The sequence below is a fragment of the Megalopta genalis genome, chromosome 13, assembly GCF_051020955.1.
Source record: "Megalopta genalis isolate 19385.01 chromosome 13, iyMegGena1_principal, whole genome shotgun sequence".
In the NCBI taxonomy this organism is placed as follows: domain Eukaryota; kingdom Metazoa; phylum Arthropoda; class Insecta; order Hymenoptera; family Halictidae; genus Megalopta; species Megalopta genalis.
In genome coordinates this window covers 5,276,116-5,300,592 of record NC_135025.1, presented here as the reverse complement: position 1 = coordinate 5,300,592, position 24,477 = coordinate 5,276,116, and the positions used below count along the sequence as shown (strand labels likewise).

The window sequence follows — 24,477 nt, the reverse complement described above, 5'->3', positions numbered from 1 at the left end:
AATGAGACTACATATTCACGTGCTTCTTGTATCGATAATTTTATTTTATTGGTTCGACGTTATCACCTAAAAATCTAAACACATTCGAACAGGTGCTAACCGGAGGGGGATTCGTCGTCGTTGTTTCTCTCCCCTTCGTCTACTTACTTGGTGCTTCTTCGCGTCGAAAGCAAGCAAAAATTTTTCTGGTCAGACTGCGCCAGCCCGGCGAAGCGTACGAGCGAACCGGCAATTTGTTTCATTAGGTCTTAGGTTAGGTCGTACCCTTTCAGCCGTGTCGCTCTACGCGCGTTTATTCCGTATAAATAATTTTTACGTGGCTCCAGCGCCAACAGCTATTTTACGCACAATTTATTTATCCCTGTACGCACGTATATACGGACGTATATCGTTCTCTTCTTGCGACTTAACGCGCGTTTCTTTCGGTACGTATATATATCTATGTATTTACACTATTCGTTTCTGTATTCGTACTTTACTCGATATTGTTTATATATACGTATGTATATGCATATATATATATAGATGTATAATATATTCATACTCGCTTCTTTACGAAGTTGGTAAAACAATTATTTACACAACGATGTAGATAATAAGCTAAACACTACGGCTAGACGACGTATTGACCTTTCAGGATAGTTTTGGAAATATATATATATATATAATATAACATAATATCATATATAATATAATATAATATATAATATTAATATAATATATAATATAATAACAACGATAAGAGACGTTAACTGAGGGAGTCCCGAGTTACGATTCTGCAGGAATTGATGTCGTTCGCCTTGTGTCGCCGTGTCTCGTCTTGTATAGCCATTTTCTCACCGATTTCAATCGCTCTCTCTCTCTCTCTCTCTCTCGCTCTCGCTCTCCCTTTCTTCGTTCCTCTTCGCAGGTTCGTTGTACGAGTGTTATACTTTCATCGTTTCATCGTTGAGAACGTGTTTACGGGTACGTACACACCGGGTTCGCACGCACGCGACAAAGAGATTTCGACAATTTCTTCGTTGAGATCGTGTCTACCTAACTCTCGACGACGCTATTATAAATCTACCGGTTTTTATTTTTTTTTTCAGTTTGTTCATCTATACAGAGACGGTATAAAATGCTAAGCGATCCTACGCGTGTCTATGTATACTCGTACTCTTTTTTCTCTCTTCATCTCGTCAGCTTCCGATCGGTCGCCCCCTTTGTTTTCGCTCCGTTCGATTCCAATCCCTGCGGAACTGCTACATTTTTTCGTTCTAACTACAACACGGTGTACATGTTTTTGTCCCCTGGTAAACGAGCGACTCGCGAGAATTTCGCGGTTATATCGTTCCCAGCGCGCGCGAACAGTTACAAAATTACAAACACCAAAGGTATAGAAAAATATATTGGTCGCGTTAGTTACAGAGAGCTGTGCCGGCCAGTGGGTGGTGGAGGTGTTGTTGTTTCCTATCGAGTGCGAGATAATGGTTTGAATAGAGTAAGAAAACGGTACGTTTACACGAGGATTCGAGAAAGATCGCGAATCGCGAACCTAAACGGGCTCTAACGCGAACGTCCAACTAATATATACCGACTAACCAACCAATCCATGTAAACTGCTCGAAATCGTAAACTGTAAATTACATACACTGTAGAGACGTAGACTGTAGACTGTAGACCAGGGGTGGCCAACCTTTGGATCACTATTTTTTTTTTCACTGTTTTTTTTTTTTTAATTATAGGCAACGTCGTACGTGTTAAGCGATCGTAAGAGAGGTAGCAATTTAAAGCCGAGGATAAGTTTGAATTTCGAATAAACACAGAGAACATCGAACAAGCGGGCGACTAGGAATCGTTACGCGGTCGACGCTTTGGCCACCCCTGCTGTAGACTGTAGACCAGGGGTGTCAAACTCGCGGCCCGAGATGAACATTTTTGACGTCAAGTATCGGGACGTAAACAATAATTTAATTTTATATATGTTTATTACAATGTACTAGTCAAAATAAAAATATCTGTTTCTATGAATATCGATTTTTTATTTTGCGACCCACCTAAAGTTGAGCATTGTTTATTTGGCCCAAGTTAGCTCTTGAGTTTGACACCCCTGCAGTAGACTGTAGACCAGGTGTGTCAAACTCGCGGCCCGAGATGAACATTTCTGACGTCAAGTATCAGGACGTAAACAATAATTTAACTTTATATATGTGTTTATTACAATGTACTAGTCAAAATAAAAATATTTGTTTCTATGAACATTGATTTCTTTTCTTTTTGCGGCACGAGATGAACATTTCTGACGTCAAGTATCAGGACGTAAACAATAATTTAACTTTATATATATGTTTATTACAATGTACTAGTCAAAATAAAATATTTGTTTCTATGAACATTGATTTCTTTTTTTTTGCGGCCCACCTAAAGTTAAGCATTGTTTATTTGGCCCAAGTTAGCTTTCGAGTTTGACACCCCTGGCTGTAGACGCTAGGCTCTAGGCCCCTAACGCTCTAAAAATGAACCGTAAAACGGGGAGGATCTCTCGGGCATTCCCTCTGATTAATCGCAGGTACGCGGACGTATTGACTCGACGAAGACAAAGTATATTGCTCATAGGAAGAAGCAGGCGCGTCGTTTTCTTGTGAGATTTACCCGCCTACTTTTGTCGTGGCTAAGCTAAAATGACGCACGTTCTACAAATGTTACATCGTTACAATATATCATGGTAGTATGCGCCCCGATATACCGGAATAATTCAGGGCTATGTGTCTCTACGCGTCGCATAGTAATTGTAGATCACGATATAAAATCTACCGGTTACACAACAGTCAACAATTAATGTGTTTTTTTTTCCTTTTTCGTGACAACATTGAGTAAAGAACGCGTTTTCGCTTCCTTGCCTTTGTTGTTCGTCCGAAAAACGGATCACGGACGCTTCGCCGATCCCGTACGGTTTTCAGAGAGTTACATATCACATGTATATACATAGACATATACGTATATGTATATACATGTATATGTACCGTTTCTCGTGTCTCTATAGTTTCTCAGTTCGCCGTTCCTCGCTTTTCCGTGTCTTCGATTGCACACGTTATCGTTTTTGTTCGCCGTTCGAAAATTGGTCGACACCAGACAGCGATAAGTACATAAAGAGAAGAGGGACGGGCAAAAATCCGGAATCACCCCCGCATCATATTATCGTTATATTGTATTGACTTTGATTCACGAGCTACGCGTCGCGTTTTTTAAGGGCACCCAACAATTGATCGTAGGTTTCTATTAACCGTAATGTCAGTCTAAATCTAAATCGTAAACGCTACTCTGTGTAGTACCTATACATAATAATAAATACGATACGGTACGATACAATCGAATACAATCGGATACGTTTACGTATTACAATACAATGTAACGTAATGTAATTGAAATCGTTTTACAATTATATTCACGGCAACACCATCATTGTCGCCACGCAGGTATGTATTACTATTTTGCACCAATTTCCGAACATTCATCGAAACACGGTTCCATCGAACGACCGATAATATTTATATATATATATATAATCATATATATTATATAACGTGTGGTGAACAAAAATCGATTTCGGGCGAAAATATTTAGAAACAACGGACGAAGAGCAGAAGACATCAAGAAAATCGAACTAAAGGCTAGATGTTATTGCGAGAAAAAATTAACTTCGCAATAACAATGTAATGTAATGTAATGCAATGCAATGATGTAATATAATGTAACGCAATATAATGATGTAATATAATGTAACGTAATGTAATGATGTAATATAATGTAATGTAACTTATTATAATGTAATGCAATGTAACAGTAATCTAATGTAACGTGACGTGGCGTAACGTAACGTATTGTAATGTAACGCAATGTAATAGTAATATAATGTTACGTAATGCAACGTAATGTAATGTAATATAATGTAATGTAATGTAACGTAATGTAATGATGTAATATAATGTAATGTAACTTACTATAATGTAATGCAATGTAACAGTAATCTAATGTAATGTAACGTATTGTAATGTAATGTAATGTAACGTAATGTAATGTAATGTAATGTAATATAATCTTATGTAATGTAACGTAATGTAACGTAACGTAACGTATCGTAACGCAATGCAATGTAATGCAATGTAACGTAATTTAATGTAACATAATTTACTAGAATGTAATAGAATAGAGAATAATATGTATAATATAGAATAATACGGATAAAATACAAGTAAGCATACACATGGCAAGAAGCGTGCTGATGTACATACATATATTTATGTACTTGCTAGGCACACGCAACTCGAACGTGTTAGCACGCTTTCCGTCTGCGCGATCCTTCCGATCGGATGATCTCTTTGTTCCGAATCGCGTTGTTTCGCTCGAATCAACGTACAACGTAGTTCGATGGTAACTGATTTAACGATTTTGATCCCGCGACATCGGACGTATTCGTATGTTTTTTTTTTCGACTCTCGGACAGAAGAAGGAGAATTTGGCTCGAGAAGATCGCGCCCTAATAAGCTTCTTCGTGGCATCATCAACCGTGTTCGAATCCGAACGGATCTTTTTAAGGAACGTGCAACGTAGGCGCCGCTGTAGATACTTTCATCGAATAAGGCTGCGTGAATTATTGTCTTTTTCGTTACCGTTCGTTTTCGTTCAATACGCGTGTCTCCGTGGCGGACCGTTTCTCGAACCGGTTTCGTTTACCAATTCGAAACCGGCGCTGCTATTTCTTTGGTCGTATTTGCGTGCCTTTTTGCACCCTAATTTCATAACGCTACACCCCATATTTACCCTCTTTTTCTTTCCTTCCTTCTTTTCTTTCATGCTTCCCTTTCCTCCTTCGATTATTATCTTTTCTAACAAATGTTCGTACGATGGAACTATGTAGACGGCGATCGAGATATCTTTGCTTCTTTTTTTTTCCTTTTTTTTTGATCGTTTTCATTGTTCCAGCGATCATCATTGTTTCGACGAAGAGAAAAGAAAAGAAAAGGAAAAAACGAGATAGACACGACAGATTCGAAATCTCTACAAAGGTACACGTGTGTGTGTGTCTGTGTGTCGCGTACAAGATTGGTCGATCGCTCGAACGGTTTTCAACCCTTTCAGTGCCGGGCGAAAAACAGGCGCTTATGCGAATATAACCGGCCGAATTTTACGATTTTACTAGGATTTAGAAAAAGCTTCGTAAAAACCAAACGAAAAGCAAAATATTTACATGATTCAAAAAACAGCGTACCAAGGACAAAATAGAGAATAAAACGGCGACGTTAATTTTTCTCTCGCAATGAAGTTAGACTATTTATAACGCATTTATTTATTTATAACGCTACAAGGTGCGGGCCGATATATCGGCTCTGGCACATTTCGCCGGTGCATCGAGGGCCGATATATCGGCCTCCGGCACTGAAAGGGTTGATCGAGTCGCGAGTCGCGTCGTGTCCGTGTCACGCGTCGCTTCGATATTCCCGGTCGTCGTGCGAACATCGATTATTTACATCGAAAAAACGGTCGTACTCGACTCAAAAAAAAAATAGTAAAACGTCCAAGTTGGCTAGGTGAGACGCGCGAAACACAGGAGATTCACGGAGATCGATGGAGGACGTGTGCCACGCGATTGTAAAAAACTTGTAGCCATGGGGCCATGGCTGCGGCTGTGCCCTGTAGCTGTGGCTATAAACGAGCTAGCTCTCTCTACGAGGCTACGAGAATTTCGTTGGTACGGAACCACAGAGCGTGGTATCGTCGACGCGTTTAGCAAAAATCTCTCTCCGGCTCGAATCGATACATCAGGGGGGCCGGAAAGTTGTGTCGTTTGTTTACATTAAATTCAAACAGATAAATATGCGCAGAAACGACGTTACTTTCCGGCCCCCCTGATACATATAATTTTCGCAAATTTCTCTTTATCACGATCGTCTCGCGCGTGGTTCGGCCACGGCTATTCGTCGCAGACTGTTCGATCGGGTTCGAGTGCCTCTATTTTCTATAATAATTACCGCTATCGATTTCTAGGCTGATTATACTATGCGACGATTCGCTCGTTCGCAATTCGTTAATACTGATTAATGTATTGTCCGTTTACGTGGTGTACGAAAAAACATGCAAACGCGCTAACGCAGCTGGACCACAAGTGCCCCAGCCCTACGACTTTCTTTTCATTCGTTTCTTCTTTCTTTCTTTCTTTCTTTCTTCGTGGTGTTCCGCGGTGTTTCTTATCGGAAGAATCGAGATAACGTCGCGCGACAACCAAGCGCAGAGGAAAACGTCTTCGTAAACAAATAATTAGACATTTAGCTCCGTTTTCGTTTCACGTGTCGACAGCATAGATTAGCGGACACCGATTTTATTGGAAGTAATAGGCGATTGGATGGGGGGGGGGAGGGGGTTAGTGTACGTATAAAACGCGTTGCTCGAGCTTTTGTTCCGTCGGAGTGAAGGGTAAAGGGCGCGCGATATCTTTCTTCTCCACGCTTTCTTTCCTCCTCCTCCTCCTCCTCCTAATCCTCCTTCTCGTTTGCGAAGGTACAACGCAAAGTGAAACGGCAAAGAGAAAAGGAAAGAGAGACCACGTGTGTATGCGAGTGAGCGAGAGAGAGAGAGAGAGAGAGAGAGAGAGAGAAAGATAAGGCCAACCACAAACAAATATTGCTCCGAGAAAGATGTACAGTGGCCCACAAAAGTGTTCGTACACCTTTTAAAACGTAATAACTTCTTCGAAACTGCACCAAGTGTCTTGAATTTTTTTTGAGACGATAGCGGGACTATATTTTTTTAAATTTTGCTACCATTTGGAATGACAAAAGAAAGCTCTCGTTCTTTAACTTTTTTCAACGCCTGTAGCTCGACTCCGGGTTAACCGATTTCGATCGAATTTTGCAGCGCTCGTACAAGTTACCGAGATCTGCGAAAGGCATTCTTTTTAAATTTTCGTTATAAAACGAGAGTTTATTATTTTTCTTGTCATCCCAGGCAATAGTAAAATTGAAAAGAGGCATTTTGGTCGTTGTCTAGTACACTAGTCCCGCTATCATCTGAAAAAAAAGAAATTCAAGTCACTCAATTCAGTTCTAAAAAAGTTATTACGTTTTAGAAGGCGTGCGAACGCTTTCGCGAGCCATTTGTAGACACTTTAGCCGCGCATGTGTTTCAATTCCATGGCAAAATGGAACGTACGTCGAACACGCGTTCGAGAGGAAGAGAGACGGAGGAGAAGACGGGAGGAAGTAGAAAGGAGAAAAAGAAGAGAGACGCTCGCGGGAGCATCGTCGTTGCGCGCGTTTCTTCAACGACCCCGTGTCGTGGTTGTTTCTCTAACGGATAATATAGGCACGCGGCGTCGTAGCGCAATGGAACGCGATGCAACAGGTATATGAGGTTGTTGCAAAGTGCATTTCGTTTCTGCGGGCTGCGTTCCCTTAGAACGAGCTGAAGCATACAGGCGGATTCATTTCGCCGAAGACGTTCAATTCGTAGAGCGAGGCGAATATAATAAATACTAAGTACCAGAGCATCAGCACAACTCCGTATCGTCGGTCCAGCTTCCAGCCGTTCAAATGGGTCGCCAGCACCAAAAACACCACCGTCGACAGCAGGGACACCGTGGAGTACGTTAAGCCTGCGGATCGTGTTCACAAAAAACAGATGATTTGTCCGATTCGAGAGGACTCACAGCGGCGCGGATCCACGAAAACACGAACCAAATGAACAGTTTTACATCTTACATTGCAAGTGAAACAGTTTTAAAATACAGGGTCCCATTTAAAAATATTAATTTATCATGGTACGAAGATAGACAATTTTATATATATATATATATATATATATATATATATAATTCATTATTTCAAGGTCATTTAGCCCTTTGCACTCGAGACTATATTAACTCGAAGCTGAAGACATTTGTTTCAACCTGCAATATCTCCACTTGTTACGATTGTTTTTATTTGACACACGTGAAATTGAATGTGCACGATTATAGAACGCTTCTATTATTTATCAATTTATCGAATAATTTAATAATAAAATAAATTTAATAACGCGAAGATTCTTTTGAAAACAGCGTAGCAATTTTTAGCGTCGCCTCAGATTCGGTCAGTTTGAAAATCAGACTTTAATTCGTGTTTTCGTGGATCCGTACCGCTGTGCGACGGGTTGCCAGGCGGCAGGGAGGGGATGGGAAGGAGAGTCGGCAGGGTAAAAGAAGGCGCGGGGACGGACGACGGGAGTGTCTTACCTCGACTGGTAACGTTCACGTGGGAGCCGGGTTGTATCATTGCGGTCTGTATAAACCACGGAAGCCCAAGGCAAACTAGAATATCGAAGACGTTGCTACCAACCGCGTTGCTGACCGCCATGTCGCCGAGGCCTTCTTTGATCACCGCCAACGAGGACAGCGCGTCCGGTACGCTGACGCCCGCAGCGACGAATGTCAGGCCCATCACGGTGTCCGGTATACCGAGGGTGCTGCCTGTCGAACGAAATCGAAGGGAACCGTTGTTGACGCGGCGAACATATCATCGAGCGGACGCCGTTCGAACGATGGGGCGCTCACCAATTATCGTGATCATCCACACCATGATGTAGCTGTAGAAACTGATCCATACCATGGACACGCAGAATGTGAACGGATACCAGTTTCGAAACTTCTCTTGCCGGCAGTCGGGCATCGTCGCGCGACACATGAAATGGATCGGGTACACGAGGCCCCAAGTGAACAGAGTCCATTGGCTGGCGTCGACGGGCCTCTCCAACGGCGAGACCTCGTTCGGGTCGGGTTCTTTCGCCTTGTAATACTCCGGTTGTTTCGTGACCGGTGGCTGGTTTGTCTCTGGAACTGGCCCGCCCCCTTCCATCCCTCCTGTCGACAAAACAACCCCATTGTTTCTTTCGGTTCGGACAAAAATGGACACGATTAATCGCGAGTCTTGCACCTCGTGTTTATAATTGTTCATCGAATGATCGTATCTCCTATAATATAGAATAAATAATTATTTAATTTTCGTTCGCAAGCTGAGCGTCGACTGGGGCGTTAATTGCGGCGTCGATTGGGGAGGACTTGCTGTGCCACCGCCGCGGGACTTATTTACCTTCCTGAGATTTGTATTGATCGGTGACGGGCGAGTTCGGACCCGTGTAAGACAGCCGATCCTCCTGCAACGATCTGTAACTGACCAGCGCGCTCTCCTCCGCCGGCTCGTCGTCTTTCGGTAGAAACGGTATATTGTAAGACTTGGCCCATCGTTCCAATCGGGAGTTGAACGCCAACGCGATGCAGTACACGCCGTACATTATCAGCATGAACAACGATTCCATCCTGAAGACAAATGTAATTGTACAATTATCAATTTGGGACGGAGCCATAGGTTATTATTATTATTATTATTATTACTATTATATTATATACTATTATATTATTATATTATTATATATTATTATTATTACTATTATTATGCGCACAAAGATACGATTGTTCCAGCCTCGCGGCTCGAATAATCATATTTACTCTTCTCAGATTGTCTAGTCTTGTGCGCAATCCGAGCGCGAATTAGGGAGAAATTACTGTCAAATCTGAGCGTCGATTAGGGAGAATTTACGGGACGTGAAACCCGACGAACAGGGAAAACTGTCTTACCAGGATATCGATTCATTGTAAATCGTGCCGAGCATCACCAGTATCGATACGGCGTAGAAGAAGCAGTCCCGGCACAAGGGCCACCAATTCAATTTGGACACCGTGCTGGTGCAGAGTCCGCAGACCGAGATCACGAACATTATGTTGAACACGGCGCTTCCGATCACGCCGCTCACCTGTGAAATCGGTAACGCGTTACCGGTCTGCGAGCACGGTAAGCGAGGAAAGGATGCGCGAGGATCGTTGTCTCCTTACCCCGATGTCGTCCTTCGCGAAGAAAACGCCGATCACGACGGTCGCCAGTTCGGGTGCCGACGAGCCAGCTGCCATAAAAGTTGCACCGGCGACGTCCGGCGACAAGCGCAGCTCTGCCGACAAAAATAATTATTACATATATATATATATATATATATATATATATATATATATATATTATATTATAAGTATTACACATAACATAATTTATTATACATATATATTCATCAGAATAAAATTTATTATATATAATTTTATTGATCGAATCGTAATTTCCCTTCATTTGTAATTTGTGTCACTTCGTTTCGAACAAAATTTGCATTGAGATTTCCCGTCACGAGAATTCGTCATTCGGGATCGCTGTGATTCGGTATCGTTCCGATGCTGCGTCGCTTTCGACGGGGTCTCACCTTCGCAAATCCTATCCAAACTGGAGACGAAGTAGTCGTCGCAGACGATAGCGAGACCGAGGAACGTGTAAACAGCGACCAGTACGTGTATGATCAATCCACCGTGTTTCCTGGCGCTCGGCCCCATCAACGGCCTCGGAAACTGTTCGATGGCTGGCGGCGAACAGTTTTCCCGTCGCGGCCTCCATGTCGCGCGTTCGTACTTCAACGTGGTCACCACGGTCGGGGCCTAAAATCACGAGTACGTTTTTCACATCGTGTTGAACAGTGTCGCGAGCACGATCATACGAACAGTAGTACATACGTATCGTACATTGTAATCGTTGCACTGCGGATGTTTATGCGAATACGTTGTAATGCATACGTTTACAGGAAAGAGACAGATTTACGGGAGTTAGAAATTGATTTCGCCGTTAGGGGGTTGTGAAAGGCACGAGTTGACAGACTAGAATAGTCTATAGCAGTAGCAGCAGTAGTAAGTAGCAGTAAATATCGCAGGTAATTCATGTTCTTGAATATACTCTGCATTAATTTTGCATATATATTATTTATATATTATTATATATTATTATTATATATTTATATATTATTTATATTATAACATATATATTATATAATAATATAGCATATATATTATACAATAATATAGCATATATATTATACAATAATATAGCATATATATTATACAATAATGTAGCATATATATTATATAATAATATAACATATATATTAACCTTGCATATTTCGACGCATAAATTTTCCATAAACATCCGCGGTCCAGTGTCGATAGACGCGCGCGGACAAATCTGCCTTACCGTCGTGGATTTCGGGGGAATGTTAGGCACAACGGCTTTCGCGGTGCCTTTTCCCTGCGACTGCGACTGCGAATGCGATTTTCCGTGTGCCGTCTTCTTCGACTTGTCCTCCGACGCGTTCTCATCCTTCCGTTCCACCGGCGTGTTTCCGCCCCGCGATTCGTTGGCTTTCCCCTTTTCCTTCTCGTTCTTTCCCCGCGAATTCGGGGATTTCTCCGGCACCAGCGGCGGCTTCTCCACAGTCTTCTTCGTTCCTTCGACGGCCGGCCCTTCCGTTTCCAGAGTGCTGGCCTCTAGCGTGGTCTCCTCGGTCCAGCTTTCGTCGCGGTCCGTCCAACCGGTAGGGAGGGTGGAAGGCGCCGGTTCTTCGGTGGGCGTCCTCGCAGACGCGACGTACTGCGCGAGGACGTAGACGAAGAGGAGGCCGAAACGCAGCGACCATCTTCTGCGTCGGGAAATGCTTTGCGGCTGGTGGTTCCTCATCGTTCTCGGCTGAAACAGTTCTTTTTGTAATTTTGTACAAGCTGCTTGACTTTTATCAAAAATACAAATGTATGTATATATAACACAAAACGAAAGAAACAGACGAAACAGTATTATTCTTATTCATTAAATTATATACTATTCTAAATAATATATTCTAAATAATAATATATTCTAAATAATAATATATTCTGAATAAATAATTATATACTATCCTTATTTATTAAATTGTAATTATATTATTATTATATTGTGTGAAATTCGCAGTATTTTTATTTATCGTTATTTTCATTTAATGTAACCTTAATTTAATAAATCTCTTCCTCGTCGCAACTCGGCACGATCGAACGAGAACGTTTTTTCGATCGAACGATATCACCTTCGCTTCCCGAACCTTTTTCTTCATTCAGATTTTTTGCACCTTCTGTCCTCTTCAAAAAATCTTTCGTTTCGGTTCGTTCGCTGTTTTTTACAAGGTCATCGTCCGTTTCGAATTTTCGACTTCTTTCAACGGAAGCGTATACACTTATACAGCCTCAATTATAACAATTATATTTTCATGTAAAGGCACTATAAGTTCACCGTCGTTCCATCTCGTTATTATTTCAAGGTAATTCAGTTTTTAAATACGCTACAAAGAAATCGTGCTATCCGGTGCTAGACAGAAGTACAGTGCCGTACAAAGCTTTCCAAAATTCATCATATCATTGCGAAACCGTGCTATATAGGATGCCGTGTCGCAGGAGGGCAGCCTGTACTCGATTGCACGCGTATTCCGCGTAGTACAGAAACCGTCTGTTCTTCGACCGGTCGCGATCGTGTCCCGATTACGTAAATTTCATTGACACCCGCGCGCGCGACGATACCGCACAACGGCTTTCGTATGCACGTACATAGTTTCCTTGACGCTGTGCGAGCCACTGCGGGCATCAAAATGTTTTCTCCTGATATACGCGCGGTATCGATTCGAACGAATATAATACACGCGTCGAAAAGAGAGACACACGCAACGCCGCCGCCACCGCCGCTGTCGCCGCCGCTGTCGCCGCCGCTGTCGCCGGTCGCGTATTACGCGTTCACGTACGACGCGTCCGCACGCACACGCGCACGCATTCGCGTTACGGTCGCTGTCGGCCCCCGTCGCCGCGCGCCCCAAACGCATTCGCATGTTCCGGCCGATTCGGCGAATTCCACCTACTTTCGGAGCATTTCTGGATCACGTGTACACGACACGATACAGGATATGTTTCCGAACGATAACCGTAGCCTCCTCGTAGCCGGGCAATCTCGGGCAGGTAACAAAGCCTCCTTAAAATAAATCATCGATCGGAACGGATAAGCATCTTCGCTCAACCTTTCTCGCGCGATTCTTCTAAATTCGCGGCTGATGGATCGATTCGAGGACCGAGTACATACATACACACATGCACACGATTGCCCGTAATAATAAGTTTCGCGACGCAACGGAGGAAATCGAGGCTCGCTCGCCGGGCAAAAAAGACGGCTTCCAGGCGTTTAGGCCCAGCATGCGTGCGATAAATGTGAGCCGAGGAGCGGCGAGAATTGCGAGCGGGCGCGCGTGCGAATCCGGAGGCTCGTAAAAATTGAGTCGACGTCGAAACTGACCCAGTTCGGTGTTCGCGGGCCGATCGTTAAACGATACCGTGCCGACGCACCGAAAACCTTCCGTCTCGCCCCGTTTTCAGGAATATTTCGTTTTCGTATCGACGCGCGGAGCTTGGTAAGGAGAGCACGACGAACTTACGTCGACGACGGACAACGAACGTCCAACGATAGCCGGGCAACGAATAATCGTCGTACCTCAGCTTTTCGTTCTCGCCGCCGCGTTGGACCGCGAGAGCAAAACTATTTCGTCAGAATGTCGTATTCCGGTCGCCGTCGTGGCCGCCATTCGACGACGGACAACAGAGCCGGTCCCCGAATGCTTTTGGGAAATTTGATCGGCGCCGCGCTCGCGAATTATTGATTTGCATATAAAAGCTGCGGGGGTTACGGGCGGCGATGCGTTGACGGCGTGGCGTGGCGGCACTTAGGGTACACGTAAGCTTATGCGTAGACGGACACGTAGCCAAAGTGTTTTTTCGGTCGCATAGGGTATGTAGGGTGGTCGTGGGTCGGCAAGACGTAGGGCGAAGGGCGAAAACGCGTAAGGCACGCAAGACTCTCTCTCTCTCTCTTTCTCTGACCGGACGAGTCCCACTCACCGATTTCGTTCCTGCCGTCATTGTTGCACCGATATTTCAACTCGGCAGGGTCCTAAGATTCCTCGTGGTGTTCCGGATATTCTCACATCCCTCGCTTTCCTCTAAACCCTTCCGAGAGCAGAGATCCGAGAGCCACAGACTCGAGAGCCGACTGCTTCCGCTCTCCCCGCGGTCGATATATCCCGTTGGCTAGGCTTCGGGCACGTTCGCGCGGAACCACGGTTCTCGACGATGTTACGACTCCAATCCAAGAAACGGCACGCCGTTTATCGCCCGTCTCCCGATTACGAGGACGGCGTTCGGTACGCTTACGCAGTGTCTATGAATCAACCACCACCACCCCCGCCGATCGTCCCTCTTCTCTTCCCTGCTCCTCCCTTTCCCGTCGCTGCTGCCTCGACTCGACAACCCTCTGATGTCACTAATATCGCACGGATACGCGTGCGCTCGGCTTTAAAAACGCCGCGGCAAGCCTTCTTCTACGTGCGCTCTCCTTCTTCTCTCGTGTTTTTGCTTGCCACGTATCCATCGTAGAGATCCGACGAACCTCGTTAATCGTAATCATAATCGCGGGCTCGGAGCGATAATTGGGAACCGCGTGGACGCAGACGTCGGCGAGAACATAAAAGGCGGCGGTTCGAAAATCAAAATAACAACACTGCAAAAGAAACTCGTCGTTTATTGTCGGCTGTGTAGTACGAAATATTCGGGTTTCTTATTCCACCTGAGTTCTAAGTAACTTTTTGCGACCTTTCTTTTTTTACTATACACAGCTCGAAAGGCGAAAAGTTCGCAAAAATGTTACGTTAAAAAAAAAATTATTACGTTTAATAAGATAGTTTTATTTGAAACATAAAGAACTAGTTTTTCTATTCGAATAATGTAACACGTTTCCTGCTACACGACCCAATATTTAATTCGCATGGAATAATAGTTACCGCTAATAACTTAACACGACGCTGATAATTCTTATAGCAGGTGTTCGGACATTTCTAAATACAAGGAATAAGTCTTCGAACGTTTGACGAGTTTATTGCGAGAAGAAGCACAGCGTTTGAATAAAGTTTACACATTAAATATTTATAAATAATGTGCGACTTATAGAAATCTCAAACTCGGGAAACGTCGCTGTATTAACTAGCGTTCCTATTGAATTTGACGGAATAACTGTCGCTGTTCGGGTCTTTCTGCAGCTCGAAATTATTCGTGGAAAGACCGAAAGGTTTCAAGACCATGTTCCCAAAGTCTTTCAATTTGCCCAGCATTTCTGCCTTTAGTTTCGCGTTTCGTTCCTCCACCAGCTGGGTCAATTGCTGCAAAAGTACGAATAAGTTTATTAATGTGTCGCTCGAACAACGGGCGCGCATATATAGTTTGTACACGATTAAGGTTATTTTTTATCGGATATACTTACGCGAACCTCGTTTTCCCACTCCGCGTTCTCAGGATGCAAACTATTCAATTGTTTGTATTCCCTCAAGGCGTCGTCCAGCTTATCCGTCTCCTTGTACAATTGTCCTCTCCTGATCATAGCTTTCTCGTAGGTCGGATTCAATTCTAGGGCTTTGGTACAATCTGCTATCGCCGATTTCTTGTCCTAAACGATCAACAGATTACAGAGTGTATAAAGTACCGAGAAGGCATTTATTAATCTATTCTATGATCAAACATGCCGATAAAAATATCTTTCACGTAACAATGTTACCATATATTTAGCCTTGGCTGCTCCTCTGTTCGCATAGAGCACAGCTCTATCGTTGCTGTAAGCCAATGGACATGCCTGCAATGCCTTTGTGTATGTCAGTATTGCCTCCAAATATTCTTCGTTTTTAAAGAGTTCGTTTCCCTCGTTTTTCAACTTCTCCGCTTCGTTTTTGAGGGACTGAAACAAGCGAAAGATTAGCAGCGATCGATAATGTAGAGACACCCGACCGATTACCAAACGCAATACGGTCGAATGGAATGAAATTCAAGCAAGAGATATGCAACAAACTTCTTTCTCATCTTCGGTAAGACCGATTTCACGGTCTTTCAGTAACTCCTCGTCGACGAAATCTATCGGCGAATCTGCAGATTCGCTCGGTTGAGCTTGGGATTTACAGCTGTCTTCGTTCTTGACGTTCGTCTCTTCCACGTGCGCACCAACTTCAGTCGGCGCATCGCCATTGCTGGCGTCCGACTTCGCACTCGTTGGCTCGGTCGACGTGCAGTTCTCGTCTGCTTGTAGACACGAACTTTCCAGGTCTTTCGTGAGCTCCTCTATAATCTCCTCGTTGGATTTCAACCCAGTCTCCGTACCGTTGCTCATTCTGATAATTTTCTAAAAAATTTCCAAGCGTTTCGAATTTTTTTCTTTTTTTATCTCGACTCGACGAATTTACGACCGATTCTCCGGATCAGCAATATTAACGTCAACGATGCGTATCCATCAACTAACACACAGGTCCAACAGCCTTTATCCGTTCACTCGGACGACTACTACAGCGAACGACAATGGACGACTAGTGAGAAATATGTTTCTACAGGCTACGAGTCGCCGTAGCGTTCGTCGACATCTTGTAGGTTATCGACTGTCAAAAATGTGTACACACGATGCGTAAACCGTTTCTTGGCGAGCCCACCAGGAACCGGCTGGAAATTCAAACGAAACGTGGACTTCGACCTGTTACACCTCGATCCTACCCATACCTTTTTTTTCAACACCGCGTTACTTCGTAGTCCGTTGTGATCTATAGATGTTTACGCAAAGGATCTCTTCTGCAATAAGAACGAAAGACGCTTTCCTCACTTGCGCTTGAGTCACCGCGATTCAGTCGCCACCTAGTCAAAACACGAATTAGAGAAAATTCGCGACGACGGCGGCGCCATCTATACGGTGGCGAATTTTCGTATCCTTGCAACGGGTAGGACAAGGACAGAGATAGCGCGTGACAAAGTCAGGAAATGTTTCCCTCGATCGCCTATTTTTTTGAGGAAGCTCGAATGCCTTGGTATTTATTCCAAGTGAAAGCAAAAATAAAAATAACTCTTCGTTTCGACTCGGCTTATCAAAGTCGACGCGTCAAAAGAATCGAAAGAATGAAAAGAATGTCCGGAAAATGCCCCCTAATCCGGAAATGGAGGGTTCCTGAGGGCATTTGGAGCAGCTTTTCCCTTAGCGGAAGTGCAATTCGCGATTTTTCTTTTCGAGTTATTAACGAAAAACAATGACGAAAGATAAGCGAACTCGACTGGCGCGAAGCGGATCAATCAGCTGATTTCGGCTCTTATTAGCCACTGTTTTTCGTTAATAACTCGTAAACGAAGCCTCGGATTGCGTTTCCGGTAAGGGAAAAATTACTTCGAATGACCTCAGGAGCCCTCTATTTCCGGAATGCGAAAAATTTTTAGGACATCCGGAACGACCCGTAGAATGTAGATATCCTGAGGGCGAATTCGAAATAAAAAGGAAGGTCTATCTAACTTTTTGTGTATTTTCAATTCTAATTAAATTCAGAGTCTATATATGGTTCTTTCACTAAAATCCTTCCGAGGTCATACTCATCGTTGCGATTAACGGGCAACATATACATTTAACCCGGAATGAAGTAATTTCTGGAGTCACTTGAAGTAACTTCTTCCTTAACGAAAATGTCACCTTAATGACCAATGGGAGATGCGCTCAGCTGGCGTAAGGTAGCCGAGAAAACGAACGTTACGGAACACATACAATTTTGCTGAAAAGTTAAAGCACGCTTTTGGAGCGTGCAGTTATTTTTGTAATCATTTATAATAATTATAACTTTTTTGAGCAATGCGGAGTAAGAAGTACAATACCGTTTTTCTATAACTTTTTATTCATAACAGATATTGGCACATGGTTTGCTCACAATAAAATACAAATGTTATGCGACACACAGGTTTGAAGAATCATAAAAGATTATATTCGAAATATCTAATATATTATTGTTATTACATCAATCCTCATCATCCTCAAGTAGTTTTGTGAATTCTTCTCCCATTCTTTTTATAGCTTTACACATCTCTCCACCATCTCCCAACTCCTCCTCCTTTCTCATTTCTTCCTCTATGATATATGCCAAACAGTCTGCATTTGCTTCTTTACAGAGCTTCTCGAGCTGGATGATATATTTTAGGTTATTGTCTGCCCAACGTCTCCATAAACGATTTCTTCGCGAATACATCGGGAACCTGCTGGAAATTGAAAACGAAACATGAGAACGAAACATGAAAACGGAATATAACGTGGATCTGTTTGTTACTTTTCGATTCTATGCATACCTTTTTCGATGTTTTTAGCAGAGAAATCAAACAGTTTTTTCCTCACTTGCGCTTGAGTCACCGCGATTCAGTCGCCACCTAGTCAAAACACGAATTAGAGAAAATTCGCGACGACGGCGGCGCCATCTATACGGTGGCGAATTTTCGTATCCTTGCAACGGGTAGGACAAGGACAGAGATAGCGCGTGACAAAGTCAGGAAATGTTTCCCTCGATCGCCTATTTTTTTGAGGAAGCTCGAATGCCTTGGTATTTATTCCAAGTGAAAGCAAAAATAAAAATAACTCTTCGTTTCGACTCGGCTTATCAAAGTCGACGCGTCAAAAGAATCGAAAGAATGAAAAGAATGTCCGGAAAATGCCTCCTAATCCGGAAATGGAGGGTTCCTGAGGGCATTTGGAGCAGCTTTTCCCTTAGCGGAAGTGCAATTCGCGATTTTTCTTTTCGAGTTATTAACGAAAAACAATGACGAAAGATAAGCGAACTCGACTGGCGCGAAGCGGATCAATCAGCTGATTTCGGCTCTTATTAGCCACTGTTTTTCGTTAATAACTCGTAAACGAAGCCTCGGATTGCGTTTCCGGTAAGGGAAAAATTACTTCGAATGACCTCAGGAGCCCTCTATTTCCGGAATGCGAAAAATTTTTAGGACATCCGGAACGACCCGTAGAATGTAGATATCCTGAGGGCGAATTCGAAATAAAAAGGAAGGTCTATCTAACTTTTTGTGTATTTTCAATTCTAATTAAATTCAGAGTCTATATATGGTTCTTTCACTAAAATCCTTCCGAGGTCATACTCATCGTTGCGATTAACGGGCAACATATACATTTAACCCGGAATGAAGTAATTTCTGGAGTCACTTGAAGTAACTTCTTCCTTAACGAAAATGTCACCTTAATGACCAATGGGAGATGCGCTCAGCTGGCGTAAGGTAGCCGAGAAAACGAACGTTACGGAACACATACAATTTTGCTGAAAAGTTAAAGCACGCTTTTGGAGCGTGCAGTTATTTTTGTAATCATTTATAATAATTATAACTTTTTTGAGCAATGCGGAGTAAGAAGTACAATACCGTTTTTCTATAACTTTTTATTCATAATAGATATTGGCACATGGTTTGCTCACAATAAAATACAAATGTTATGCGACACACAGGTTTGAAGAATCATAAAAGATTATATTCGAAATATCTAATATATTATTGTTACTACATCATTTGTCTAAGTTCTCAATTAGTTTTGTGAGTACTTCCCTCTTCTCGCAGTCTTTCTTCCAACTCCTCCTGCTTTCTCTTTTCTTCCTTTACGATATATTCCATCAAACAGCTTGCATTTGCTTCTTTACAGAACTTCGCGATCCGCATGATATTTTTTAGGTTATTGTCTTCCAAACGTCTGCATAGACGATCTCTTCGCGAATACATCGGGAACCTGCTGGAAATTGAAAACGAAACATGAGAACGAAACATGAAAACGGAATATAACGTGGATCTGTTTGTTACTTTTCGATTCTATGCATACCTTTTTCGATGTTTTTAGCAGAGAAATCAAACAGTTTTTTCCTCACTTGCGCTGAGTCATCGCGACGCAGTCGCCACCTAATCAAAACATGAATCCACTATTATAGAAAATTTAGGTTAATGGCGCCATCTATGGTGGCGAATTGTCAAATTAATTTCCATATCCTTGCAACGAGTAAGACAAAGATAGAGATAGCGCATGATAAGAATTCTTACCTCCCTGTACTATTTGTATTGTGATGCTATTATCCATATATTTGATGACTCTTCTATCCACTATTCCATAGTTTTTCCCTCTTTGCATTCTTCTTTATCTTCTTCCACTCCTCTTCTCTCTCGCCTTTTTCTAAAATTGCTGTACTCTTTCTTCCTTTCTTCTTCTCTCTCATTTTGAGAGTTTCTTCTCACTTTCAAGTTAACTTAAACCAGTTGCTAATTGTATCAGAAAATGCGAGGATGTATCTTGAATGGCTTTGTCCGGCTTGTGATTGACCTGTACTACTGAAAATTCGAGAATTTTCGAAAGATCAAGAGAATAATCTTCGAGGAGGTATCCCGAAATTCCTTGTCTAGCTTTTGATTCAATTTGTACTACTGAAATTTCGAAAAATCTCGAGTATCGAGTGAAAATGATAATCTTCGAGGAGGTAGCTCGAACTTCTTTGTCTGCTATGATTGACTCGTACTACTGAAATTTCGACGAACCGAGACATACCTCCTCGAAGATCTTCTGATACAGAAGACCAAATTTCAGTGAACATTTTCGAAGATTTTTCTCGCAAGTAGTACAACTCAGCCACAAGTGAGGCAAAAGAAAATTCGAATAGGGAAAATGGAATGGAATGCTTCGGGAATTGAGATGTAACGTTTCGAAAAATCTATAAATGAAAAGACGGTTTGGACCGTGTTTTACAGTACTTTTTCACGCATTACAGTTCTCATTCTATTTTACAATCATTTTGGCGCCCTTCCTTACAACGACGACTCAATATTCGGTCAATGCGAGAGAAATAAGTTTTCTATTCAACGAACCGCCATGTCGGTAATTGGCGAGCGGTTTCAGCGTTTCGCCGCGGATGGCGCCACGGATCGGAACGAAATATTTATACACGGCAAAGGACAGTCGCGTGAACGGCATATAAATGTCACAGTGATAAAAATACATAGAATCTCGTCGCCGTGGAAAGAAAGAACTTTGCGAAAGCATAATTGCGAATGATTTTTCTGCGTTCCGAATAAACGTCAACATGCATGTGTGTGTGTGTGTGTGTGTGTGTGTGTGTGTGTGCGCGGTTACACGGAGTTCTGCTTGAAGTTTTCCTAGAAATTCCTGGGATTCGAAGCGTGTATTCGCTGATACGCGATCGTAACAATTACTTCGCACACAAAGCACCGGCGTCTGCTTGATATTTCTCCGGCACAGGAACGAACGCGTACAGATAACTCAAAAGTAGCAATAAAGAGAACGATCCTAAGAAACGCCCGCGCACACGAATTAGAAAGTAAAGGGGCGAACAAGTTGATTCTGCTTGGTATTATCGCCGCGAACCTACGGTTATTGTACGTGACCTCATCGCCCTCTTCAGCCCGTCCGACTCACCGCCACGCAAATGAACACGCTCGCCCGTTTTACATGTCGTCGCGAAAGAAGATGTAACGTCGCTCGATGTAACTCGCGTTCCTTTCTCTCTCGAGAGAGAAAGAAATCGGGGGAAAAAGGATCGGCGCGCCTCGATAGTTTTTTGTTTGACACGTCGAATGTCACGCCGGTTTTACAGAAATCGTCCGTGGCGCCACGTTGAATTTTCTTTTATTTGATACATATAACGTTGAAATATTATCTGCAATAGATAAGTTACAGTGTATAACCATGCGTGACATGTTAACTGCGACGGAGATCACTGTTTGAATCGACGATGGTAATAATACCAAATTTTAGATATTCACATTTGTTTTGAATTATACAGGGTGTCCCAAAAATGTCTCGCAATCCGGAAACGGCGGGTTCCTCGGATCATTCGAAGCAACTTCTCCCTTTACAAAAATGTTCTCCGAGGCACCGTTAACGAGTTATCAACGAAAAACCGTGGCCAATGAGCGATCGCGCGCGGCTGGCGCTCCGCCCTCGCGTCCACTGGGGAGCCGGCGCGACGCGATACTGGCCGCCAGGGCGGAGCGCCGGGCGTGCTCGCTCTCCGATTGGTCCACGTTTTTCGTTAATAACTCGTTAACGGTGCCTCGGAGAGAATTTTTGTAAAGGAAAAAGTTGCTTCGAATGACCCGAGGAACCCGCCACTTTCAGATTGCGAGACATTTTTCAGAGATCCTGTATATATTTCTATCAATTTGGGCGCGCCGATCACCGGTGGCCCTCATGACGTCACTGTCAAGTTAAGCGCCGGTCACCGCTGACCCCCGTGGAATTCAACGTGTTAAAGAGCAAAGGAGACCAAGGGGGCGAACAAAAATCATCGGCAATCTTCTTGGCCGTCGTGGAAGACGACTTCTTGAATTACCATCCGCCACGAATATTATCAAGTTCCGACACGGAACTGTAATAATTCCATTTAACCGGGTAGGTTTGCTTGCGCGTGCGAGGCTGCCTGGCAAGAACAATTCGAAACGGAGACGTTAATATATTCGTCGCATGCTTTTGCAACACGGCAGGCCGTCCGGAGGATCTTCTCGATGAAAATTCGACGGCTCTGCAACAATTTAACATACACCGAGGGACGCGCTCGTTTCTCTGCCGATCCGCGAATCTCGTTGCTTTCCTGTCGAGCGGTTGCATCTCTCGGTTCCATCTCGGTTCCACGGACGTTCTTTCGTTGTTCGATCGATCGACGGAATTTCGTCGATTTTGCTCGAGCTGCCTCAGGTTTAGAAGGCGAAACGATAAGTCCAAGTGCGAGTAGAACGCGCCGGCCACTCGCTTCGTTCGAGAGAATTCGTACGGCTGTATCTTTCCGCTTTTCTTTCGCGCGTTTCCTTCGTTTTCTCCATCGGCTTCCTCGGTTTCGTTCACCGATGACCGTTTCAGTCGCCGATGGTATCGGTGCTCGTTCCAGTTCCAACTTGTAAATATTTCATACACAGGTAGCTTAGGGCTGCTCGCGTGTTTTCACGCACGTTTATCGCACGCGCGACTTTCGCCGCGTTCGTGCAGCGTTCCGCGTGGAAAAGTATGTACGTATCTGCATATCGAACGAAACGAACGATTGCTGCCGTCCGATCCGACTGCACGTGCACCGTGAGACGGAAAAACGGAAAAGACAGCGCTGGTAGTGTTTCACTTTTTGCCCTGCAACCACGTCTGAGAGACGTGGTCAGGAAATCGGGTCAGAAATGAGTATCGCGTCTGAGAGACGTGGTCAAAAGATCGGACCAGAAATGAATATCACGTCTGAGAGACGGGGTAAAAATATCGGGACCGGAAATAGTTATCACGTTTGAGGGACGTGGTCTAAAAGTCGCACCAGAAATGATTATCACGTCTGAGAGACGTGGTAAAAATATCGGGACCGGAAATAGTTATCACGTTTGAGGGACGTGGTCTAAAAGTCGCACCAGAAATGGTTATCACGTCTGAGAGACGTGGTCAAGAATCTGGTCGGAAATGAATGAAAAACCAATTTTTGTAAATTTTTGTCATAGGCTCAGATAAAAAAAGTTGAAAGACAAGAGCTTTTTTATTTTCTAAGCAATAGCAACCTTAAAAAGAAAAGCTTTCTAATTATGGTGTAATTATGATAAGATCGGTCGCGGTATCGTTTAAGAAAAATTCAAGTCGTTCAGTGCAGTTCTAAAAATGTGTCCGAATATTAACGGATTAATTAATCACTCTACTTACATTTCGTAAGCAGTTCGTCACGATTGTCACAGCATCGGACGTTTCGCGCCGCCGTGAAAAGATTCGGCGCGTGACCTTGTAGTTCATGGTACACGTTATTGAAGCTTAAATCGACAGGGAAAAGGGTTAACCGCGGAACCTAGCCGGTCGCGATCCGATTGCCGCCCTCTCGCTCCTCGAATCTCGCCGCGATTAACACGCGTCCGATGATGCTTCGAGAACGAACGTACAAACGTACGAAAGAACGTACGAACGGAGAACGCGCGGCTGTTTTGCGTTGCAAAATACGGGAATAAAAATTGTAGAGTTTGAAATTATACTTTCGAGAAATGGCGGAATGCGCGAGCAGGTAGCCGGCGTGCCACCTGGGTGTATTTTCCTTCTCGGAAGATGGTAACGGTGCGCGACCATGGTAGATCGAGCGTGTAACTAATGCCAGTTTCTTCTAGTATAAACTGCATACCGAATGCCCTCGAACTCTCGGCAAAGAAGAACTCTCGCCGCGCCGCGCCGTCCCGTATTCCGTTCTTTCCATCCCCGACGTTCGTCGCACGACGACGGTATAATACCAAATCGAATCGTGGGAGATAACGCGGCGGAATCGTGTCCAGTTCAAACACCGCTAACGCGATACTTGTGTTTCGATTCGATCGACAACTGGCCGAAACGAAGCGAGCCATCTGTTGCCACGAATTCGTCGTGTATCTATGTATATCGTGAGTCCTCGAGTTTCGCCGGACAGCTTCGCGTTATCTTTATCTGCCGAGGGTAGCGCGATACGGAGAGCTGTTCCGAACCGATCCGAGCCGAACCGAACCGAATCGAACCGAACCGAACCGAATCGAACCGAATCGAACCGAACCGAACAGAACCGAACCGAACCGAATCGAACCGAACCGAATCGAACCGAACCGAACCGAATCGAACCGAATTGAACCGAACCGAACCGAATCGAACCGAATCGAACCGAACCGAACCGAACCGAACCGAA

The 24,477-nt window shown here is 43.7% G+C and overlaps 2 protein-coding genes across 4 annotated transcripts in view; both read right to left on the bottom strand.

Annotated features, from left to right (window-relative positions):
- Positions 1-23: 23 nt before the first annotated feature.
- On the bottom strand, positions 24-14,714 carry LOC117224137 (putative sodium/potassium/calcium exchanger CG1090). 2 transcript variants are annotated; one of them, XM_033476849.2, is made up of 9 exons: positions 13,835-14,714; positions 11,127-11,618; positions 10,312-10,540; positions 9,902-10,014; positions 9,647-9,822; positions 9,102-9,328; positions 8,567-8,872; positions 8,249-8,482; positions 24-7,630 (listed from the first exon to the last, which is right to left on the bottom strand). In XM_033476849.2, the coding sequence occupies exons 1-9, from the start codon at positions 13,853-13,855 to the stop codon at positions 7,431-7,433; spliced, it is 1,998 nt and encodes a 665-aa protein (XP_033332740.2). In that variant the 5' UTR covers positions 13,856-14,714; the 3' UTR covers positions 24-7,430. The 2 variants fall into 2 exon arrangements, with proteins under 2 accessions (XP_033332740.2, XP_033332741.2); XM_033476850.2 differs by lacking the exon at positions 13,835-14,714 and adding an exon at positions 11,912-12,674.
- Positions 14,715-14,850: 136 nt separating this feature from the next.
- Ttc1 (Tetratricopeptide repeat domain 1) overlaps positions 14,851-24,477 on the bottom strand; it is a 37,537-nt gene continuing 27,910 nt past the window's right edge. Inside the window, exons 1-5 of one of the 2 annotated variants that reach the window (XM_033476855.2) lie at positions 16,523-16,673; positions 15,828-16,154; positions 15,540-15,716; positions 15,249-15,431; positions 14,851-15,147 (exon numbers count right to left, since the gene is read on the bottom strand). In XM_033476855.2, coding sequence (XP_033332746.2) covers positions 14,968-15,147; positions 15,249-15,431; positions 15,540-15,716; positions 15,828-16,142 — 855 coding nt within the window. In that variant the 5' untranslated portion in view covers positions 16,143-16,154; positions 16,523-16,673 and the 3' untranslated portion in view covers positions 14,851-14,967. Of the gene's footprint in view, positions 15,148-15,248; positions 15,432-15,539; positions 15,717-15,827; positions 16,155-16,522; positions 16,674-24,477 lie in introns of those variants that run through there. The other variant, XM_076526041.1, reaches the window with a different exon arrangement.